Below are 21,062 nucleotides of genomic sequence, written 5' to 3'. Positions count from 1 at the left end.
GCTGAAGTCCATCGTTCTGCCAGCACAGGAGAGGAAAATGAGGATTTTGTACTGGATTTTTCCTCCTAGTTGTAGCTCTGAAATGCATCGAGTGGCAGGGCTGTAATGCCAATGTCCAGGGAGGATATTGTCTTTGGAAGCAGGAGGGTTAGTGCTGTCCTGCTGGGCAGAGAGCAGGGCTCTTGGGGTGGTGCAGATGGGCCAGTGGTCAGCTGGGCAGGTTAGCAAAGAGCTGTTGTCACTTTTGTCTCTGGCATCAGCAAGACCCTCAGGGGCAACAGGGCCAGAGGAGAGGGTTCCTAAAGGGAACCTATGCTGTGAGAAATGGAGGGATGTGAGCAGCTGCTCTCAGGGAGGCAGGCTGCTATGGGGATCTGCTCTGCCTGTCACTGCCTCTGGCTGCCTACATGCTTGTCACAGGCAGGTCCTGTGCAGATTGAAGCCCAATGGACAGTACCCTGGGTCCACACTGTGTGGTCATCTGCTTGTGAGAGACTTAGCCAGATGAGCAGGTAAAGCTATCTGCCATGGGAAGGTTAAAAAACACCTTGAATCCCTATTTTCTTCCCTCATCCTTTGCCAGTGCAGAGCAAGAATGCGTTAGCAAACAGCATCTCTGGGCTGTGTTTGCTGGGAGCACCTTTTGTAGTCATGCCCCAATTTTATATCAGTGCCAGCTTTTAGCATGAATGCAAGTTACCCTGCGTGTCCTTTTCCAGCCAGCCCACTCAGCTATTCCTGCCCATCCCTGCTGGGCTGGCAGAGCTCTTCTGGCTTCCTCTGCCTGTCAGCCACTCCCCTCGACTGCAGATGAATTGCACGAAGCCTGGCTTTCTTTAATCCCTTTTCCCAGCAGTGCTGAGCCTGTGGAGGAGCAGGCGGGGGAGTCCAGGGAAGGGGCTGCTGGTTGTCTGGGAGATCTGGGAGCAACGAGGCGGGAGCAGGCTCTGCTCAGCGCAGGTTACGTGGCATCTTCAGTTTCTGCAGGAGGAACCGACAGCCAGCACAGGAATGAGTGTCCTTGGAGATTTGTCAGAAGTCCCTCCATAACCTCAGCATCCTTAGCCCAACCTCTTTAGTGTGCTAAGAAGGATCAAGAGAGTCTTCCAAGTGGAGGTGAGGATTCAAGCAGCCGTTGCTGGCTGCCTCTTGCAGAGCATAGGGGATACACAGCAGATGATGTTTGCAAGAAAGATGAGCTTCATTTTTATTTTTCATTTTTGGAGACTGGCTACCTGTGTGATTCTGTTTTGGAAAGTAATCAGGGTTTGGTTTTATTTTATACGAAGAAGTCAGCAACATGACTCCCTGCCTTTGCTGTGAGTCACTTTTGCTGACTCAGACGAAGTTCCTACCCTTGGTGGCATGGAGGGGCTGAGAAAGCCTGGAAGAGCAAGCAGCATTCCCTGTTGTCAGCAGTAGCAGTATTAAGCCATTTTTTGCTCCAAGGCTGGATTCTGTCTTTTATCACTCCAGTGCAAAAGGTTCAGTTATGTTTGGGACAGTTCCTGATGGCAGGTTGATGTTGCTGTACTTGAAGATGGAGTTTGTTGTGGTAAAGAAAGGAGACCCAGTGCCAAGTTTGTGGAGCTGGTGGTTGAAATTGGAAGCTGGATCAGAGGTTGTCTTTAAGGGAGGAGAGGGATGTAGCTGAGATCTCACTGCTGATCCACGGCCCCTGCAAACACCCTTGGCCCTTCTGGCTGGGAGAACCAAGCTCTAGGTCAGGAGAGCAGAATCGTGTGTGGTTCTTGCAGGGGAAGCTCTGGTCTTGTTCTGTGACTCTCTGGGGTATTACTCACTTTGCCCTTAGCCCTTATGGTAAATTGGGTGTTTTCATGTTGTAAAATGAATTTGCCTTACCCCATGCCAGGCTTTCTACAGCACTAGCAAAGGAGAATTCTCCTTATTCAGGAAAAAAAAGCAGATTTCTTAGTAATGCTCTGAACACCAGCAGAAAAAGGAAACTGGGCTTTCTCCATCCCTCCTGGCAGCTAAAAACCAGGCTCTGTTAGTGGGAGGGGAGCAAACCCTGCTGCTAATTCAGCGTTGTCCCAGAGTCCACTGAAATGTGGTTGGCTGTGCTCTCTCAATTGCCCTGCCACCTGCAGCCAACTATATGGGTCATCGTTTCTTCAGACTTATGTCACTGTGTGCTTTTCAGCATGTTCCAGCCCAGAAACAGCTGGGGTCTTGTGTGTCCAACTTTTGAACTGCTTTGAGCCAACAAGTCCCATAGGATACTTACTGTCCTACCAGGATTTAATTCACTTTTGGTGGGTTCAAGATTGCCTCTGCAAAGGTGCTTTAATTACGTGGCTTATTCTGTGTATGCTTCTGTGTTCAGTGTTTTAACATTTTGAGATTTTTTTGCTCAAAGATTGCTTACGCTTAGTTTTCCTGTGCTAGGAAAGAGCCATGGATCCTGGTTTCCTACCTCTTGAGATGCACAAGTCCTTTAATGAAAGCATTCATTTGGAAAGGAACATCTATTCGTGTGCTACCCTCACATCCTTGTGTGCTTTTTATATCTTGAAATAGCATGGGAGGGAGTTCCCCTGACTCACTGACTTGGAATATCAGTGGCGTGGCTGAGCTTTCACTTGCGTTTCCTAACTCTGAGTGTTAGAAGTATCTTAGGGTGGAGCTGCTGGTGCTTTGAGCTCAGTGGCTGCAGGTGCTCTTTGACCAGGAACTGCCAATTCCTCTCTGGGCATCCACAGACAAAGAACATCTGCATCACTCAGGGCAGGGATGGGAAAAGCCCATAAATTCAGTAGAGCTGGATCATTTTTTTGTGTCTCCCCAAGCTGTATCTCCTTCAGGAAGCTGCCCTTGATATATATCTGTGCATTTTTCTTCACTCTCTTCTGAGATAAAGCCCCGTGCCTTGGTCTAAGCAGAACATAAACATACACATGCTGCCACATGCACTGCAGGTCTGGTTTAGAGTTCGGGTGCTGTCAGGGTGACAGCAAACTGTGGTGGGATGGGTTGGCTTCTGTGTGGTTTAAGTTTAGGTGGGCACTGAAAGTGGTGATGTTTCCCTCATGAGGAAGGGAAGTGAATGGGGAGCTTGAAGTAGAGCCAATAATTACTGATCTGCTTGTTCAACTAATCAGTTTGGCAGTAGTGAACAAATCTCAAAAAGAGAATATTGGTGAGAAAAGCTTTATTTTAATTACCAGAACTATGTGGCCCACACTTTGATCCCGAAGGGATGAAAATGAGAACAGTTTAAAATAATGTCATTTTTTTTCCTTCTTTTTCCCCTTGTGTTTTGGAAATCCAGTTTGGTTTTGGCTGTGGGAAGGACTAACTGCTGAAACACCATCTTGTTTCTTACCAGTTGAAAACCTGAACTTACATGCTAAGGTGTCAGTTAGGGTGCTTTTGTTACAAACCCTACAGAGACATATTTTTTTGTTATTTACTTTCCTAACTGTACCTTGCAACATTCGTGTTCTGAGAGAGTGGCTCCTATTTGAATATGTGTTTCTGACAGCTGCTGTTCATCTGGCAACATTATGAAGCAGCTTGAGTGGGAGCCTCAGTCATCCAAAGCTTCCTTCCCCAAAGCTGCTTTTGCATAGTCAAATGATGTTACCTTTCTGCACCATCGCTCCTGCTTTGTGGTGGATAATGGTGATTTCTTGCTGTATGCAGGGCAGTCAAGGAGATGATACTGATGAACTGTTGTGCATTCTCTAGAGTTCATCAGCAGTTTGCTAATCTCTGTCCATAACATGATAATGTTTTTGTAAGTTGTGCCTATTGCAGGTCAGGGCCCAGAGAGTGGCTGCACAGCTGGAGATGCAAATGAAGTGTCACCTCCCTGAGAGAGGAGCAGCTCTGCATCCTGACAAGGCTGGAGCTCTTGATGTGTTGTGCATTGCTCAGGGAGTGCTGCTCTGTAAACACAGGGTCTGCTCGATGTGGTGTTCCTGGGGTGACCCTTCCATACAGCTGCTGTGCTTCTGAGGGGCTGCTGCTCTCTTAGAGAGAACATGTCAGTGAAGCAAGAGCCTGCTAGAAAGTTAATCCCCAGCCTTTTTGGCCCAGACTGGGCATGTGGTACATTGCAGGAGCCATCAGTCTGTTCTGTCTGTCTCCTGGTGGTGGATACCACTCATCAGAAGAATCATTACAATATGGCCTGTTGTCCACAAATCATGTGTGGGAGACCACAGGAATGTGCAAAGTGCTTCAGGTCACCTTTGCTAGCTTCTGGTACACCAAAGGTTTCAGCCCGAAGAGAGTTTCCTTTTAGAGAGTACAATGCCATGTTCCTGCTGTGAAGCTCCTCTTGCTGTATCTCTGATATATCTTGCTGTGTTCCTCTGCAGGAAGGAGCACTGGAAGCTCCTTGGCAACCTGAAGACCACAGTGGAAGGTTTGGTGTCCATAAGCAACCCAAATGTCTGGTCCAAGTATGGTGGCTTGGAACGGCTCTGCAGAGACATGCACAGCATCCTCTACCATGGGCTCATCCATGACAAGGTATGGCTCTGTCCTGCTGACACCACTGTCTGTCTGTCTGTCACAGCCTCAGTGCCTAACACAAGCAGGTGCTGCAGCTCACTTCTGTGCTCATAGCAGAGTGGGTACAGCGCTTATAACAGGTTGGGAAGTGATCCCAGCAGGGACTGAGCTTGCCTGGTAATGCTGTGGCTGTCAGAGGGACCTGGGTGCACATTCTTTCTGTCTCATCTACTTTCAATATGGTTTCTCTAAGTACTTGTGTCCCCCATGCTGAGGCCAGCCCCTCTCTCCTTTCTTTCTGCTGCATCAAGCGATTAAATTGCATTTGCAGTGAGTCAGCCCCATATCATCTGCACTTGGACAAGTCCCCAGTGAGGCCTGGCAAGAGAAACCTCACATCTTTACTGTTTCTGGTTAGCTGTATTAGTAACAGGAGCTGGCAGTCAAACCCGTGCTCTGCGTGAATGGGATCACTCTTTCCAGGCTCGTGTTGTGCCTGCAGTTGCTCACCAGCCTTCCCCTCTTCCATGGCTGCCTGGAAGAATTTCTCTTTCCCACTTGTGTGAAAATCTCCCCTTCAGCTTGCAATTACCAGCACAGTTAATTTCCAGTGGAAAGCTGAAGCAAGGCTGCAGGGCTTGCCTGGGGACAGGCTTCCCATCAGTGGCTCTGCCACCCAGAGACAAGAGAATGGCACAGAGGAGCCCCAGGCTGATTGCACAGGCCAGCTGGGTCCCAGGTCAGGAAAACTGCACCTATGCAGTGCTGCATCCAAGCTAATAAACCTCCAGGATGAGCCAGACTGGCAGGTTGTCTGAGCAGGGAGCTTTGCTCCCTGGATTTACTGAGTTTGCAGACAGCATTAGTTGAGGTGCTGCTGTTCCTATTAGTCCCCAGCTGCATAGACCAGGGACCTTCTCTGGGAGATCAACAGGGAGAGGAGCTACCATTTCCATATGAGGAGAGCAGTGCTCCCTTCTGACAAACCTGCTATTCACAGGCTCCAGGAAGTGAGGTTTAAATGATTTATACTTGTCTGTCTGTTGGTAACAGTTCATGCCAGACCTGCGAAGCAGGATGGTGTGTTACCTTCCTCAGTGCTTTTTCTGTAGGCAGAGACAGCTCTTCCACTCAGGAATGTCTCCTCTGATCAGGCATGGGTGACACTAATCAAGCTATAGGAGTTGCAAAAGGAGGCCCATAAAAATACAGCTTCCTAACAGCAGTTGGCTCATAGTTGCTCCAGCAAAACATTTCCATTTACTTTTTATTTTCTTGGCAACTTTTTTGCCTACAGTTGAGGATTAAAAAAAAAGGTGAAAAAATCCATATGTACACATTAAGAAAACTAAGGTAAGAGATTTTTAAACTTTTGAATTCATTTTATTTGTTTGTCCAGAAAACTGAATTCAGTCTAGAAAACTAAAATTGCCATGTTAGTTTTCTAGTCTTATAAAACAAACTACTCCCCTGCCAAACCAAATAAACCACCAAAACAGAAGCCATTCCTCTGTCACTTGTGAAAGAGGAAATAGGGGTGGAAGTAAAAATAATGAGCTTTTTGGTGAGGAGAGACTTTGTGTCTGTGTTTACAACCAATAGGGTGGAGAGGAAAACAAGAAACTCTGTTGCAGTTCCTCTCTAAGGGGAAGAATAACTAAGAAAACTCCTCATGTCTGAATAAAGCTGAGGCAAACAGCATGGCCTCTCACGGCAGCAAGGGGCTAAGGGGGATGTGCTCCTTTAACTGGCACCTCGGCAGTGGTACCTGACTGTGCCTGTCCTGGGCAGGTGTGCTGCAGACAGAAGGATTACTGGCAGTTCGTGAAGGACATTCGCTGGCTGAGTCCAGGCTCTGCTCATCATCTGGAGAAGGTGGGTTCTGAGGGGGTGGCCCCGAGTGCCCAGTGGGAGGGGAGAGGGCAGCTGGGCTGGAGCCTCACCCATGGGACAGTGGTGCCTGGGCTGTTGTGAGTTAAGTGGCTCCATGGCTTGTGGAGGCTGACAACAGCTGTGTTTTTGGGTACAAGCCGTGTCCTGGGAACTCAGTGTGGCTTGGGCCGAGACAATTGGCTGCTTATTTCTCCCAGGCCAGTCTCCAGTTCTGCTGGGCTGGGTGCAGCAAGCATCACCAAGGGAACTGGCACAAGCAGTGCTTGTGTGTGCACAGGGGTGATTCATGTGTCTGTGCAGATCTCTGAGGGTCTGGGCTGTTCCATTTCTGGGTTGTGACTTCACCATGCATTTATTTTCCCATTCCTGACTTGTGCCAGCCACTGGCATATGGGGATGCTCTTGGTCCTCAGCTGCCTTGAGCTGACATCCATGGTTCCTGCGGGGGATGGGAACAAAGGGCTGGCCACTGGTGGACCCTGTGTCCAGCATGCTGCTGGGGGAACAGGGAACTCCAGTCTAGCTCTGCAAGCTGCAGCAGCTCAGGCATTGCCATAGCCTTTCCCAGTTAATGTGTCAGCAAGAAAATGACCGTCACCACCAGGGTCAGATTGGATTTGGGAGTGTGGGGTCCCTCCAGGTTAGGGACAAGGCTTATGGGTGGAAGAGTGTGCAAGAGAAATTCATTATGCTGGTGGCTGTCAGAGGACTTTGGTCACTGGCTGACCTTTGAAGTGTTGTTCCTGCCTGGTGTTTTTGCTTCCCTGGTGGCTGGGGAGCTGCTGGGACATGCCCTCTTTCCTGCTGATGGTGACTGGCATGTGAAAGCTGCTGTTATCAAGGGGACCAAAGCCATGTGGTGGAACAAGCCCTACTCCCCTTCTTGCCTCTGCCTGCCTTAACCTGTGCCTGACATCCCTTTCCAGTTCATCAGCCTGCAGGAGAGCAGCCAGCGTGACCCCGAGGGCCCAGGGGACCAGGCCATTGCGCAGCTGTGGCTGCAGCACAGCCTGCAGTGCCACTGCCTGTCAGCGCAGCTGAGGCCACTCCTGGGGAACCGGCAGTACATTAGGAAGTTCTACGCAGGTAAAGAGAAATGGGCCTTTTCCTTCTTACTAGGAAAATATCTAGCTGGTGGCATTTCCAAGCTGCGTGGGAGTGAGGGAGGACAGCAGAAAAGTTGGTTTGCATATGAGCAACCGGTGTGTCAAACTGTGTGGGTGAGAGGGACTCCCTTGAGCAGCATGTTTTTTCCCCAGATACTGCCTTCCTGCTCAGTGATGCCCATGTGACGGCCATGTTACAGTGCTTGGAAGCTGTTGAGCAGAACAACCCCAGGCTTCTGGCTCAAATTGACACCTCCATGGTGAGTGGAGGTCCCAGATTTTACATATGGTGCCAACTGGCTGTGGCTGTTCCCTGAAGGTCACATTCAGGGCATGCAGAGCCCTTGGATAAGGGGCTGGACTTGGAACTAGTAAAAGTTGCTCCAAGAGGGAAGGAGAATGGGGAACTGGTCATTGTTCTGCATGTGTGACCTGTAAGGAGTCAGGGTGGGGATGATGGCTGTGTGGAGCCTGTAGTGGGGCACCTTGGTTCAGGCTTGCACCAAGGATTTGAGTAGAGGACCTGAGGACTAGTTCCTTGTAAGAGGCACCTTTAAAGCCCTCTCCAACAGTCCCAGGCTTCAGGGCCAGCACGCATACCTGCCTGGTTGTGAGGGACAGTCACCCTCTTGAGGGGATGGGCAATGCCCCAGGACACCTGAGTGCCTACTCCTGCTCATTATGCCAGTGACTCCCTGTGCAGCCCTGTGCCAGCTGCCCCCTTTCCAGAGGAGGGAAACAGCAGCTGCCTTCTTTGCACTGAGTCCCCAGAGGAGAGCAATTAGTGAGGCTTCGTTAAATGGGAGCTGTGTTCTTTCAGCTGGCCGGCACGTCACTGCCATCCCTGTGTACGTCAGACCCTTCTGCTGGGACAAGAGAGATGTGTGATCACAGTGGTGAGGGACACAAGAGCCGTCTGCCGGGAACGCTGGGCTGCCTGGATCATTTCACTGAGAGCCTGGTAATTTCCCAGTGGGAATCTGTTCTGTAGCTGTGAACAAAGAGCTGCTTCCCTTCTGTGCTGCCATGTTTTTCCCTCCCCACCCTCATGTTCCAAGGGCTGCCGCCTCGTTTGTTGGTGACCAGGCATTTGTAGGTTTATCCCTTTCTGTTGCTGCTCTTTTGACATGTAGCCCCATAGATGCTGATTTATTGATGATGCCACTTCTCTTTAGCTTACCAGGAAGAGTGACAATCCATCTCCAGTGACCAAGAGTCAAAGCCTGACTGCCCTCCCTGCATCCTCGTGTGTCCCTGCTGCCACCTGCTCACAGCAGCGCTGCTTTGGGTCCTTCTCCAGCCTCCAGCATCCAGCCTCCTCTGGCCTCCCAGGTATCAAGGGTAGGCTGGGGAACTTAGGGTAGACCACGAAAAGACTTTACCTTTCAATCTGCCTATGAATTTGTTGGGGTGAATGGGTATGGGAGACTTCTGCCCATGATGGGAGGGAGGGATTTGCCTGTGCTGGGTGGGCATGTCGGCATGAAGCCACAAGCTTGTTGCCATAGGATATGTCTCCTTGTGCCAGAGTGTGTGAAATCATGCTCCTGCCTCTGTCCAGACAGGAGACCAGTGAGTTCCTGTGGCAACTCCAACTCCAGCCAGTCCCAGGGGCGCTGCCCATCCACCCGGTCCTCCTCCTTCAGCGAGGGAAGGTCCCCTCTGGAGCAGCCCAGCTCTGTCACCCACTTCCAAGTCCCCTCACCCAAAGACCCCTTCTCTCCAGCCAGTGAGATGAGCTCCAGCACCACCAGCCAGAGCGAGGACACTTGGACAGGGAGTCAGGATGATCCACAGAGTGATGTTAATGACGGGCCGGAGTACCTGGCCATTGGGAACTTGGGACGCCGGGGCCGGGCATGCAGCACCAGCAGCACCAGCAGCACCAAGAGCAGTAGCTCCAAACTCTTCTCCTCCAGCAGCTCCCAGAAGCTGGACTCAGTATCATCCCTGGGGGAGCAGGGAGCAAGTGGAGGTGGCAGCAGGGGCCTGAGCCTGTTGCGCCGGTCCAGCTTCTCAGAGGGACAGTCTGCAGCTCCACAGGGCATCCTCAAGAAGAGCCACGTGCGCTCACACTCTGACACCAACGTGACTTCTGGGAAGTTACACGGTAATGGGACAGCTTATCTGGGATGGCTTTTGGACATGGGAGTCCCTGGTACCAGAAGGCTGATGCTGGCCACTCCCTTGATTCCATGGATCACACTGGAGAGGGGGACAGTGGGCAAGTGGTTGGTCTTTTCCATTAGCTTTTCAGCTCCACACTGGAATGATGGGCTGACATCTTGCTTCTCAGAATGCCCTGGGCTGGACTGTTACTGGTATTGCCAGTTTTTACTAAAGTCTTAGAAAATGACAGCAATGGGATCAGCTGTTCTTTTGCACTGGCCTTGCTTAGCTGGGATATGGGACTGGGGCCTGGGTTCATCCAACTAGTAGGATGCCATCCCAGTGGTAACGTGCTGGGTTCTGCTGTGGTCTTGAGTGAGTGAATACATGGGGATGGGGAGAGTGGGGTGTAAGGGGAGAACCAGTTTGTGGGAGTTTGCCCTGATGCTGCCTTCATTGGAGAAGTGGAGGTCCTTACTGAGTAGTAACCAGTCTGTCTCTGTTTTCTCTCCCTTAATGCTGCCCTTCTCCTCCTCTGCCCAGGAGGCCCCAGGGATATCACCATTATAATAGAAGATCCAGTGGCAGGTTTGGGAGCCAGTATAACAGCCCTTCATTAGTGATCATTGCATCAAGTTCAGGATTGCCATCAATCCATTAGTGTTCATTTAGAAAACAAACAAAAAAAATCTGTATTTGCTGTGTCCCAGCTGATGCTTTGAGGTGTGGTCTGGTTTATGCATGTGACCTGACCGAAGATCCCAGCTTGGTTTGTGGAAGCAGTGGCCCAGACCCAGAAGTGTGTCCAGCTCCCCTGCATGGCGTTAGGGAGTGCTGGCCACCAAGTCTCTGAGCTGCATCCCCTGCCCTTCCCTCCACCCACTGCCTCAGAAGCCAGGAGAGGTTTCATCTCTTACCTTGTGAATAAGTGCTGGCAGCTATCCAGGCATAGGCTTGAACATCCTTTTATTTGGTGGATCTGTGGCACAGGGAGGTTTGATGTTGACTGATTTCCAGTGTATGTACCCACAGCTGAGACTCCTGGATGCTCTTTTGGGCTCAGGGCAGGTTTTACCCTGAACAGAAATGCTGGGGTGCTGCCATCCCTTTGTCCCACATGCAGAAAAAGTCAGCAGCTCAAAATAATGGGCTGTTTTGTTCTGCATCCACTGAACAGTGGCACTGGGTTTGTCAAGCTCACATCTGGGTGTTGAGGGTTCTGTGTCTGGAAGGCTTCTCCCTGGGGGTGATGGGTGTTCAGAGAGATGTGTCCAGCCCTGTGTCCTGCTCCAACAGATGATGTTGAGCACTGCTTCACTTTATTTTTCAGCAGTAGGCTCTGTTGTGTGTGGTATCCCCAGGCATCCACCCTGGGAGGTGGTTTCTGTGTTGAGGTGGCTGCAGGACACTCTGTCAAGCTGCAGTGAGTAGCTGTGAGAGTCTCCTACCCTGACAAGTCTCTTGTCTCCCAGACTGTGGGATGGGTTGATCCCAGGCTCCATCCTGGTGACTGCTGCTTAATGGCCTTGATGGGGAGTCGCTGGTATTGGTGGGCTCAGGAGCCTCCAGCCACATCAGAGTTACGGTACAAAGCTGGGAACAAAAGTGCTAGGAGGTTGAGAGGACAGAGTTGCCCTTCTGTCATGCTTTAGGATTGTCAGCTGGCACCTGCCCTGTATCCAGAGCTGTATGCTCCTGTCGCACTCCAGGCAGGGTGTTTTCAGTCTCCTTCAGCAGTCCTCTGTCACCCAGCCACTCCATCCAGGTGCTCCCTGGGGCCATGGCTCTCTGTAGAGCACCACCTGTTCTTGGTCTCCGGTCAGGCCAGCTCCTGGCAGTCTCCACTGGCTCAGTCTGGCAGGGAGTTGCACCACAGTGCGTGTGTGGAGCACAGCCCTGCCCACAGCCCATGTAGGTCACCTTGAGCAGTGCACCCAGGCTCCAGGGCTTTGTGTGGGGAGTCCTGTTTTTCAGTGGAGCAGAAGCATGTCCTTCAGATGCTCCTTACACTGCTGTCCAGGCTGCTTTGCAGGGCAGGGACCCCCACAGATCCTTTGGCTGCTCTTGTTTCCCTGTGTCTCCTGTTCTCTGTTCTGGGGGATAACTCTGCCCTCAGAATGCTCCCTCAGGAAGAAAGGGCTGACAAGAGCCTTTCTGGAGCCTGTTACATCCCCCAACTCTACTCTGGGTAAACAGAGGAAGGCTCAGGATGTGACTGTTCCATGTCTCTTATGATCTTCTCTCCTTCATTCCCCTTCTCCTGCCTGAAATGCCTTTCCAGTTTTGCCTCGTCCTGGGTTTGCCCTCAGCTGTGGCATGGAGCAGGAACATGTCTCTCTTTATTTCCATCCGTTTGTGCCTGCGTGTGTGATGCCAAGCCCCTTTCATTTCACCCTGTGCAGTGGCTGGGCACCTCTGAGGTACTGAGCTGTGCTGGTGTCATCTTCCCTTCCAGAGTCCCATGGTGATCCAAGTGGAGGGAGAGGGCCGGTCTCTGCTTCCACACAGAGCAGTGAACTGAGCACAACCAGCTCCCTCTACATGGAGTATGGTGAGTACAGCCGGCCTCAGTGGGGACTCTCAATCCCGGTCAGGTTCCTCCATGGGCTGCAGTGGCCTCAAGTTCCAGCACCTGCTTGTGGAATGCTGTCTAGGTGCTGGCAGGGCTTGGTGGCATGGAGATAGCAGGTCCTTCCCTCATACCTATGTCTCTTGCTTTTCTAGACTCTGGACAGTACCTGAGTTCGGGGGAAGGGATGTTCAGGAGACCTTCAGAAGGGCAGTCCCTCATCAGCTACCTCTCTGAGCAGGACTTTGGCAGCTGTGCAGACCTGGAGAAGGTGAGTGAAGCAGCAGCGGCGCCTGTATGCATTGGGGAATGTGTCTTACTGCAGGTTCAGGGACACTTCCTGTCATGGGGAGGATAATGCCATAGTATTACCTGTTGCAGAGGTGTGCACAGAACTCCAAGGCTGAACTCCTCGGTGGTGTCTGGGAACTGGGATCTGTCCATCTGTCATATACATGGCAGCTTTGCAACATGTTAGGGCCCTTCAGGGTCATGTGCTGACCCCCCAGAATGGATGTGTTGCACATCCTCTTTTTAGAATGCCTCTTGTGTTTCATGAGTGTTCTGGTGCCCAAGAAGGCTTTGTTTTCTAGGTCCTCATAGAAGAGTCATATTTTGACAGAGATTAACATTTTTCTGCCACTATCCATGAGTAATAAGCTCTTTCCTGGCATAGGTGGGGAACAAAACTTTACCAAGTCTTCCTGGTTTGTCCAAGCCTTGAATGGTTTTGCTCTTGCAGGAGAATGCCCACTTCAGTATCTCAGAGTCCCTGATTGCTGCCATTGAGCTCATGAAATGCAACATGATGAGCCGGCAGCTGGAGGAGGAGGAAGAAGACAGTGACAAGGAGATCCAGGAGCTTAAACAAAAGATTCGCATTCGGCGCCAGCAGATCCGCACCAGGCACCTGTTCCCTACCTGCCAGGAGATGGGCTCAGACAGTGAGTGATGTGTTTTGGGCTCATCAGCTAGTGGGATGTGGGTTTTCTGTCAATTGCCTATCCTATAGCTCTGCCTCCTTGCCCATTCCTTGCAAAGAGTTAATTGCTACCAAGGTGGTGCCAAGATTTGTGAAACTGCTGCCATTGAAGACCATAATGTGACAGATACCATCCACTGATAACTCTGCTGTCACTGAGTTATGGAATGTCATTTCCTTTTGAACCTATAGTGTTTTCCATCCTTTTGCTCCCTCCCTTCTTTTCCTGGCTATCCCCATCTCCCATAGCTCTCAGTGACCCTTCAGAGCACTTCCACTGATGACCTGGCTGTGATGCCTTTCTCCCAGGTCTCATGGCAACAGACAGTGGGTCCCAGTTCAGCTCCCATGGCTCCATGCGGCTCTCTGACTCTGGCTCTGCAGAGGATGTGGAAGAGTATGAGATCCGAGGTAGGAGGGAATGGCTGTGTTGGCCTCTTCCATAGAAACAGACTTCCTGGTGTGGTTGTGTTGGGGTCAGTCCTGCTGAAGAAGACCCTGTCTCTCTGGCCTTCAGGATGGCTTTTCCCAAACAAATGGCTGAATTCTGAGTATAAGCAGGGCAATCAGTTTCCCTTATGTGGTGGTGTGACTTTCCTTCTAAATCTTCTGTAACCCTGTAACATTCTGTGCCTCTGGCTGGTAGTGGTTTCCATTTCATTGCCTGGTTCATATAGATGCTGTCACAGCTAGAGAGGTGGGAGAGATGCCAACCTCTCTTCTCCCCTGGCAGAAGGAGCCATAACTCTGACCGCTTACCTCTTGGATAGTGGGTATTGGTCACATCCCGACCTGCAATGCCTGTAGTCTCTGCTCCTGGCAGCTTGGGTGACTGAGCTTATCACCCACAGGAGACCAGCCCAAGTCGCTGTGTATTCATTTCCTTCAGAGCCTTGTTCATGCTCTGAAGTGGATGACGCTTCTCAGCAGTACCTCCATCTCACTTTAAGAAGAAGATGGAGTTGTCTGGTCTTCAGCTTTAAACTTCTTGTCTCCTGACTATTGACAGCAACCTCTCCTCTCAGTCCACGAGGGTGAGGTTTTGGGCTCAGTTTTGTAGCCCATGGAGGAGTGTGTGAATTTAGTTCTGGGCTCTCCTCGTGTGAGTGCTGCTCTTGTTTTATGCCCTTTCTCTCTGGCCTGGCCAAAGCACTGAAGTGAACTGTTTTGTCATCACCATGTCATACAGATGGTAACGATGGATCTAACCTGATTCAAATGTCCAAGAACGGCCTCTCAGTGTCAATGGCTTCCTTGTTCTCAGGTACCCTGCAGTGCTCCCTGGGCACGCGCGCGTGTGTGCAAGGTGTGTGTGTGTGTGTGTGTGTGTGTGTGTGTGCACGGGCACACTTCTTCAAAATCTGCCTGGCTTCAGAACTGGGAATTAGTTCCAGTATCATCTAGATCTCAGCAAGAAAAACTATGGCAGGCTGATGTGGCAGGATTGAGTAGAGCAGATGCAGAGGAGTTCTTCTGTTGCCTCCATCCCCCAGAGCATTTTGCCATGCAGTATTTTGGATTTATCAAAAATGCCTGCTGTGGTGAAGACCTGTCTTGCCTGGAGTAGGACTTCACAGGACAGTGAAGCTCTGTAGAGATGTAGTAGATGAAGTAGATGTTGAAGGCTGAGCCTGGGCTGAATGAGACCAGAGTCCTCTTTGATGTAGGACCAGGTCTCCATCTCAAGTGCCTTGAAGAGCATTATCTTACTTGACTTGGCAGAGCTGGTGTGCCATAGCTTTGATCTGAAGCACAGGCTTCCTGTTCTGCTCAGACTTGACTTGGAGTGGAATCCTTCTAGAAGAAGTTCTGGAGGGAGAATTAATGAGATTAGACAGGGCACAGGCAGTTTGTTAATGCTGAAGGTCCTAATCACTGGGATCACATGCAGCTTAATGTTTTTATTGTTTACAGTAGTACTAGGTAATCCTTCTGGTCTGCTGGCCATGTTTAAATAACCTTCATGTGCTCCCTGTTTGCTTTAGCAAGGGAACAGCCTGCTGGGCTGCTGCTGATCTCTCCTGTCAGCTCTGTTGTGTTCACAGACCAGGCTGTGGTCCTGGCTGAAGCTGGCACGTGGGGTGATGTCCTTAGATTTGGGGGCTGTTCACAAACTTCCTGGGGACTATCTCACTTGATAGCATTGGCAGCAGAGGTGTTTTGGGTAGCTAATGAGGATTTGGGAAGTGTTTACAATTAATGTTGAGAAGTGAGCGATGTCAGGATCCCAGTGTTAGCTCCCATGGAAGCTTAGGGTCAGATCTGGCACCCTCTGTCATCACTGAGACCATGTCAATGCCTGAGTGTGCTGGCTCTGCCTCCCCATAGCACCTGGCTCACTCCGTGCTGTGTGTGTCTGTTTGCTCATGTTCATTATAGTCTAGGACCATGCAGGGCCTTCTGCACAGAGCAGAAGGCACCAGAGCATGGCAGGTGTATCTGGCTGGCACCCTACAAGGTCATGAGGCTGTTTGCCTGAATTTCCTGTTTTCTGCAGCTGGAATTCAGTTTGCAAGACATAGATATATGGATTCCTTAACATTAGGATGCTTTCCTGTGCCTGTTTTAGCAATGGATGTCAAACAATGAAGGTCAAGTGTCCAATCTGAATTCCAGTAGTGTGAGTCTGTAAACTTGCAGGACTTGCTCCCTTTATTTCTAGGACAGTCCTGCTCTCTGTAGAAAAGCTTGGGGTAGGGGAACACTCTTTGCTCAGCCTGTGATTTCCTTGCATCACAGGCTGTGATTCCCTTGGCCTCAGTGTGCAGCTGGTGCCTGGCTGGGATCATGTGGGCTTTCTGCAGATTTGTATTAGTCAACCTGCTTGGGGTACAGGAGCAGGGACCCTGAGCTGTGCCTCCCCATGCCTGGCACTGGGGCAGGGGAAGCTACAGGCTTTTGTTTGGAGGTGGTGTGGTCACTGCAGACCATTCCTAGAGCTCCCCAGAGGTATGAAACAGCAGACCTATTGGGATGAAGGTTGTGGCTTTGGCCACTCTTCTGTCCTGACCTGTAGTACTTTCCCCTTGCATGCCTTTTTCCCTTTTCTGGGAGCCTTATCTGCTATGAAGCAGGTTTCTACCTGCTTCTGTCTGTGTTGTACAACTGGAAGTGTGCTGACATAGAGGTCTACTGTTAAGATGGATTCCCTGTTAGGGTTTGACCTGCTGGAGTGAAAGAAAGATGAGCGGTGAAGGTGCCACTGGGTACTTCTGGTACCCGAGCTGCAGGGCAGCCCAGGGCTCTTTGGGAGCTGATGGAGGGGTATAGGGAGCAGGACTGCAGTGTCCTGCACCTTATCTTGGACCCTTCCCTTCTCAGGAGATGAGTCTGTGACCTCTGCAGAGGGCTGGCCTCATGGCTGCTGGCCCTTTCTCTGCAGGGATGCTGATGTGTCTGGGCAGTGCTGGGCACAGGCTGGACCAGGAGACTTGGTCCTGCACAGCCCTGGCTGTGCAGTCACTGACAAGCTGTGGCATGGCCAGTGTCTGATCTTACAGGGTCCAGTCAAGTAGAGAGAAGGGCTCTGCATCCCATTGCTAATCCCTTCAATCCATACTGTGTGTAGAGAAGCTACTAAACCTTCTTGCTAACCCTGCAGTCCTGCTCTCCTGTGTGTGTTCTATTTCAGGCCATGTTACTGCTAGGACTTGGTGTGTGACCTATACCAGCAGCCACTTGTCTCCCCCAAACGTCAGGCTGGCTGTTCACAGCATCCCACCATGCCTTTCCTCTGTAGTTCTGTCAGCCAACTGACTGCACCCTTCCTTGTTGCTCAGTGCCACTGGTAGAAGTTGATGCTGTAGTTCACCTGCTTTTGAACAGCTTGATGAGTTTTACCTTAAAACTTTGGTTTGAAATGAGTGTATCCCCCTGCCCTATCCCATCTGTTCCACCTTGTCTGTTTGTGATTCAGATGCAGACATCAAGAGGAACCCAGACTCCAGCAGGAAGTCCTTTCTCTCCTCGGACTCCATGTAGGTCTTCAACTTCATGGTGACACATCTTGGTACCACATTCTCTTTCCTACCCAGCTCTGCTCTTCCATATGCATCAGATTCTGTTTTGCACTGGAGTAGATATTCCTCCCTCCCTCCCTCTCTCCCTCGCTCTGTGGGGACTCCTTTGCTTTGTATGGTGAAATACAAAGCTATGTCCATGGTTGGCAGCTGCTTGGGTAGGTTTGTACTGGGAGAGCAGTTGTTTCTGACTTGTACAGGCACTCCTGTTACTTTGCAGCTTTCCCTGTGAACAGGCACAAATTTTGCCAAGTGAGTTAAGTTTTGCTTGCTCTTCTGAGCAGTTGTGGTGCCATTAGCCAGCTTTGCTTGAGGATAGCTGCAAAGACAGAAATCAATCACGTGTATTAATAGTAGTTAATATTAAATATTCTGCACTCTGTAGCAGTGCAGAATTAAGGTACCAGAGTTGAAGGGAGAATCTTTGACTTGAGCTGGGACTGGCATGGGGCTGCAAGGAGGGCACAGCTGTGAGATCCAGTACTAACAATTCCTTTGCTATCTAGATCCCACTCCTTCCTCAATTCAAACTCGGCAGAGGCAGTGGCCATGGGCTTGCTGAAGCAGTTTGAGGGCATGCAGCTCCCAGCTGCCTCTGAACTGGAGTGGCTGGTCCCTGAGCATGATGCCCCACAGAAGGTAAGGCTGTGAGTTCCTCTCACTGATTGCATTTGATCTTCCCTGAACCCCTGGCTTCAGGGCACTGCTGAGGGGGCTTTGCTTGTCCCAGTGCTCCCTTTGTAGAGCTTGAGGAAAGGGTTTATCTGGGCTTTGGAGATGGATGCAGCCAAGCAGGGTTGTGCCACTGCAGCCTCCTACAGCAGGGGACAACAGCCTTTCTTCAGCCCCCCGTTCAGCTGGAGGGGCGACTTGGTGCCTAGCAGTTTTCAGAGGGCTGCAGTTGCAGGCTTCTGGCAGTCCAGCCAGCTGCACTGCCTTTGCAGTATAAGATAGGGATCTGACCCTCTTGCCTGCCTCTCCCAGCTCCTGCCCATCCCTGACTCTCTGCCTATTTCTCCCGATGATGGAGAGCACGCCGACATCTACAAGCTGAGGATTCGGGTGCGCGGAAACCTGGAGTGGGCCCCGCCAAGACCGCAGATCATCTTCAATGTTCACTCTGCCCTAACGTAAGGACCCTGTGGCTCGGGGCTCTCAGGGGACCTGCCCTTTCCATCCCTTTTCCATCAACACCAAGGTTGTTTATCCTCTAGTTGCTGGGGTTTCCCTGCTCTGAGGCTGGTAAATCCACAGTGGTGGTCACCACTGTGAGATGGTGAGATGGAGCCAGTGCCTGGGGTTAGTGCCTTTGGTGTGACCCAGGACACAGTGGAGCTTTTTCCCTTGGATGTGTTATCCACATAAGCCTCCCAGGCCTGTGCTGGTACCCATCTCCTGGTGCCAGGTACCATCAGGACTGGGTCATGCATGTTGTCTTCTGTCTCTGGGCAGGAGGAAGGTGGCTGTGGCCAAGCAGAATTACCGGTGTGCAGGCTGTGGGATCCGGACTGATCCTGGTGAGTGTTGGGAGCCTGACCTGTAGCTGAAGGGTGGTGGGGAAGAACCTGAAAACAGGTGGGAAGATGCTGAGTGAGTGGGTGGTGGCAGAGCCCAGCACAAGGTCCCTGGAGCAGTGGTACACTGCCTTCACCGTCTCTGCCTGCACATTTGTGTGCACCATCTACAGAGGAGCCTCCTCTTCTAGGAGGTCACAGAGTTGGTGGAGGCAAAGAGCAGCCAGCCTGTCCTTTAGAGGGCATTGCAGATGTTGACTTTTGTAAGGCAAAGTCTTTTGTTGGGTCCTCAAGCTCCCAGCAGGTTCTGCAGCTGCAGTGCTCTTCCCTGAATACGCAGTAGGTAGCTGTGGCTGCACGAGACTGGACTATTGATCCCAAAGGCTTTTGCAGTCAGAGGGTGTTTGCAGACCCCAGTGTTGAGCACTCTGGGCTGGAGGAGATGCCAGCAAGGCAGAGTTCCTTGCTTGTTGGAAATGCTGAGCAGTGTTGGGAGTGCAGCAGAGGCTGTGCCTGGGCTGACCCTGCCTATCTGCCTGGGTTTGGCCAGATTACATCAAGCGGCTGCGGTACTGTGAGTACCTGGGCAAGTATTTCTGCCAGTGCTGCCACGAGAACGCCCAGACCGTCATCCCCAGCCGCATCCTGCGCAAGTGGGACTTCAGCAAGTACTATGTGAGCAACTTCTCCAAAGACCTGCTGAGCAAGATCTGGAGTGACCCACTTTTCAACGTGCAAGCTATCAATCCTGGCCTGTACCAGAAAGTGAAGGCTCTCAACCAAGTGCGGGTAAGACCCTTTCCATGCTTTCCTGAGTGGAGTTTGGGTGAGGTGGATGGCTGCCAACTGTAAACTGTTATTTCAGGGAAGCTGGAGAAAAGCAGATATTTCAGTTTTGGAGGCTTAAAACCTCATCACTGTGTCTTTCCATTCACCTCTTCTGATTTCTTCAGTGGCATAGGAATGTCAAAAGGAATTTCTGGCTGCTATCCAGCTTGACTTCAGTTTATCTCCTGGAGCACATCAGATGGTTGTGCTTGCCTTGCCCTGTGTGATGTAAACACTTTGGAAACAGGAGAGCAGCAGCTGAGGAGCAGCAGTGATTTCAGTAGTACAGGGAATGGGACAGACCTGCTTGGCCAAGGACTGTGCTCTGTTTACTGATTCTTTGTCCCCCCTTCCTCTCCAGCTGCTGCGAATCCAGCTTTTCCACATGAAGAACATGTTCAAGACATGCCGGCTAGCTAAAGAGTGAGTCCTGGGCTATTCTGCTGTCCTGGTTCTGTCCCCTGGCCATTTGCACTGGGAATCTCTGCAGCTTGTACATTGAGCTCTGGGGAGAGAGGGGGCTGGAGGGGGAGAGAAAGCATAAGGAGTGAGGAGAGGGGTCTCAGTGGAGTCACTTTGCTCTGAGCTCTTGTTTCTCTGTCCTTGCAGCCTCCTGGACTCCTTTGACACAGTGCCTGGCCACTTAACAGAGGATTTGCACCTTTACTCGCTGAGTGACTTCAGTGCCATCAAGAAAGGGGACCTGATACCTCGCCTGACAGAGCTCCTGAAGGCAGGCAGCCTGCACATTGACAAGTGCATGGTAAGGCCTCCTCCTCTGCCTCCTTCATGGCTCTGGACCCTTGGGAGCAGGCTTTGCTGCAAAGATGACTGATGGGGAGGCTTTAGTGTGCAGGGCAGCCATCAAATGAACTGATTCAATGCTAACTGTTCCTGCCTGCTTCACAGAGCTCCTACCCCAAATATCACAAATGTGATATTTGCTACCCCATTTTGGCTCTCCTCTGCCCCTGACAGGTTTATTCAGCCTTCCTGTGCTCCATGCTGGGGAAGGGCTGTCCCACATGGTTAGAGCAGGGCACTGTGGCCTGCTGTCCTGCTCTACTCTACCTTCTGTCCTACTTGCCAGCGAGATGAGCATTTAGCTGCTTTTTCCTCATATTTTCTCCTTCCAGTTGTGCCAAGCCAAAGGCTTCATCTGTGAGTTCTGCCAGAATGAGGATGACATCATCTTCCCCTTTGAGCTCAACAAGTGCAGGACATGTGAAGGTGAGATACTGGGGAAAAACAAGAAGGGAGCAGATGCTGGGGACACCGAGGTCTGCTTCCAGTTTGAGTGGCATTTGTGCTAGCAAGAGATACAGAGCTGTAGCCAGCCAGAACTGTGCCCCTGTGCATGGCCTATGTCTGCAGCATGTTACAAGAGCAGCAGATCATTGTTACAGTGTTTGCTGGCAGGGTAAAGCGTGTAGGTCCCCTCCTGACCATGAGCTGTGGGCAGTCGGGCTGTCACTGCAGCAGGCGGGTGTCTGGGAGCCCTGGCTTCCCTCCTGCTGCAGTTATAGGACAGGCTGCCGCCTGCACACAGCTCCCCTGCCC

At 51.2% G+C, this 21,062-nt stretch overlaps 1 protein-coding gene across 9 annotated transcripts in view; it reads left to right on the top strand.

Moving 5' to 3' along the window:
- The window catches only part of RUBCN (rubicon autophagy regulator), a 30,420-nt gene that overhangs the window by 6,433 nt on the left and 2,925 nt on the right, over window positions 1–21,062 (top strand). For 3 of the 9 annotated variants that reach the window (XM_088170407.1, XM_088170404.1, XM_088170405.1), the window contains exons 2-22: window positions 4,347–4,500; window positions 6,274–6,357; window positions 7,302–7,461; window positions 7,635–7,741; window positions 8,302–8,442; window positions 8,657–8,813; window positions 9,043–9,591; window positions 10,134–10,178; window positions 12,046–12,141; window positions 12,315–12,430; window positions 12,902–13,103; window positions 13,451–13,552; window positions 14,331–14,405; window positions 17,058–17,118; window positions 17,667–17,799; window positions 18,145–18,290; window positions 18,613–18,677; window positions 19,225–19,463; window positions 19,864–19,925; window positions 20,112–20,265; window positions 20,639–20,732. In XM_088170407.1, coding sequence (XP_088026533.1) covers window positions 4,462–4,500; window positions 6,274–6,357; window positions 7,302–7,461; window positions 7,635–7,741; window positions 8,302–8,442; window positions 8,657–8,813; window positions 9,043–9,591; window positions 10,134–10,178; window positions 12,046–12,141; window positions 12,315–12,430; window positions 12,902–13,103; window positions 13,451–13,552; window positions 14,331–14,405; window positions 17,058–17,118; window positions 17,667–17,799; window positions 18,145–18,290; window positions 18,613–18,677; window positions 19,225–19,463; window positions 19,864–19,925; window positions 20,112–20,265; window positions 20,639–20,732 — 2,827 coding nt within the window. In that variant the 5' untranslated portion in view covers window positions 4,347–4,461. Of the gene's footprint in view, window positions 1–1,097; window positions 1,117–4,346; window positions 4,501–6,273; window positions 6,358–7,301; window positions 7,462–7,634; window positions 7,742–8,301; window positions 8,443–8,656; window positions 8,814–9,042; window positions 9,592–10,133; window positions 10,179–12,045; window positions 12,142–12,314; window positions 12,431–12,901; window positions 13,104–13,450; window positions 13,553–14,330; window positions 14,406–17,057; window positions 17,119–17,666; window positions 17,800–18,144; window positions 18,291–18,612; window positions 18,678–19,224; window positions 19,464–19,863; window positions 19,926–20,111; window positions 20,266–20,638; window positions 20,733–21,062 lie in introns of those variants that run through there. The other 6 variants (XM_088170410.1, XM_088170406.1, XM_014871652.2 and 3 more) reach the window with 4 other exon arrangements.

The sequence above is a fragment of the Sturnus vulgaris genome, chromosome 10 (assembly GCF_052056855.1).
Source record: "Sturnus vulgaris isolate bStuVul1 chromosome 10, bStuVul1.hap1, whole genome shotgun sequence".
NCBI lineage: Eukaryota > Metazoa > Chordata > Aves > Passeriformes > Sturnidae > Sturnus > Sturnus vulgaris.
Note: the sequence above shows the minus strand (reverse complement) of the source record. Positions and strands in the feature narration are given on the sequence as shown.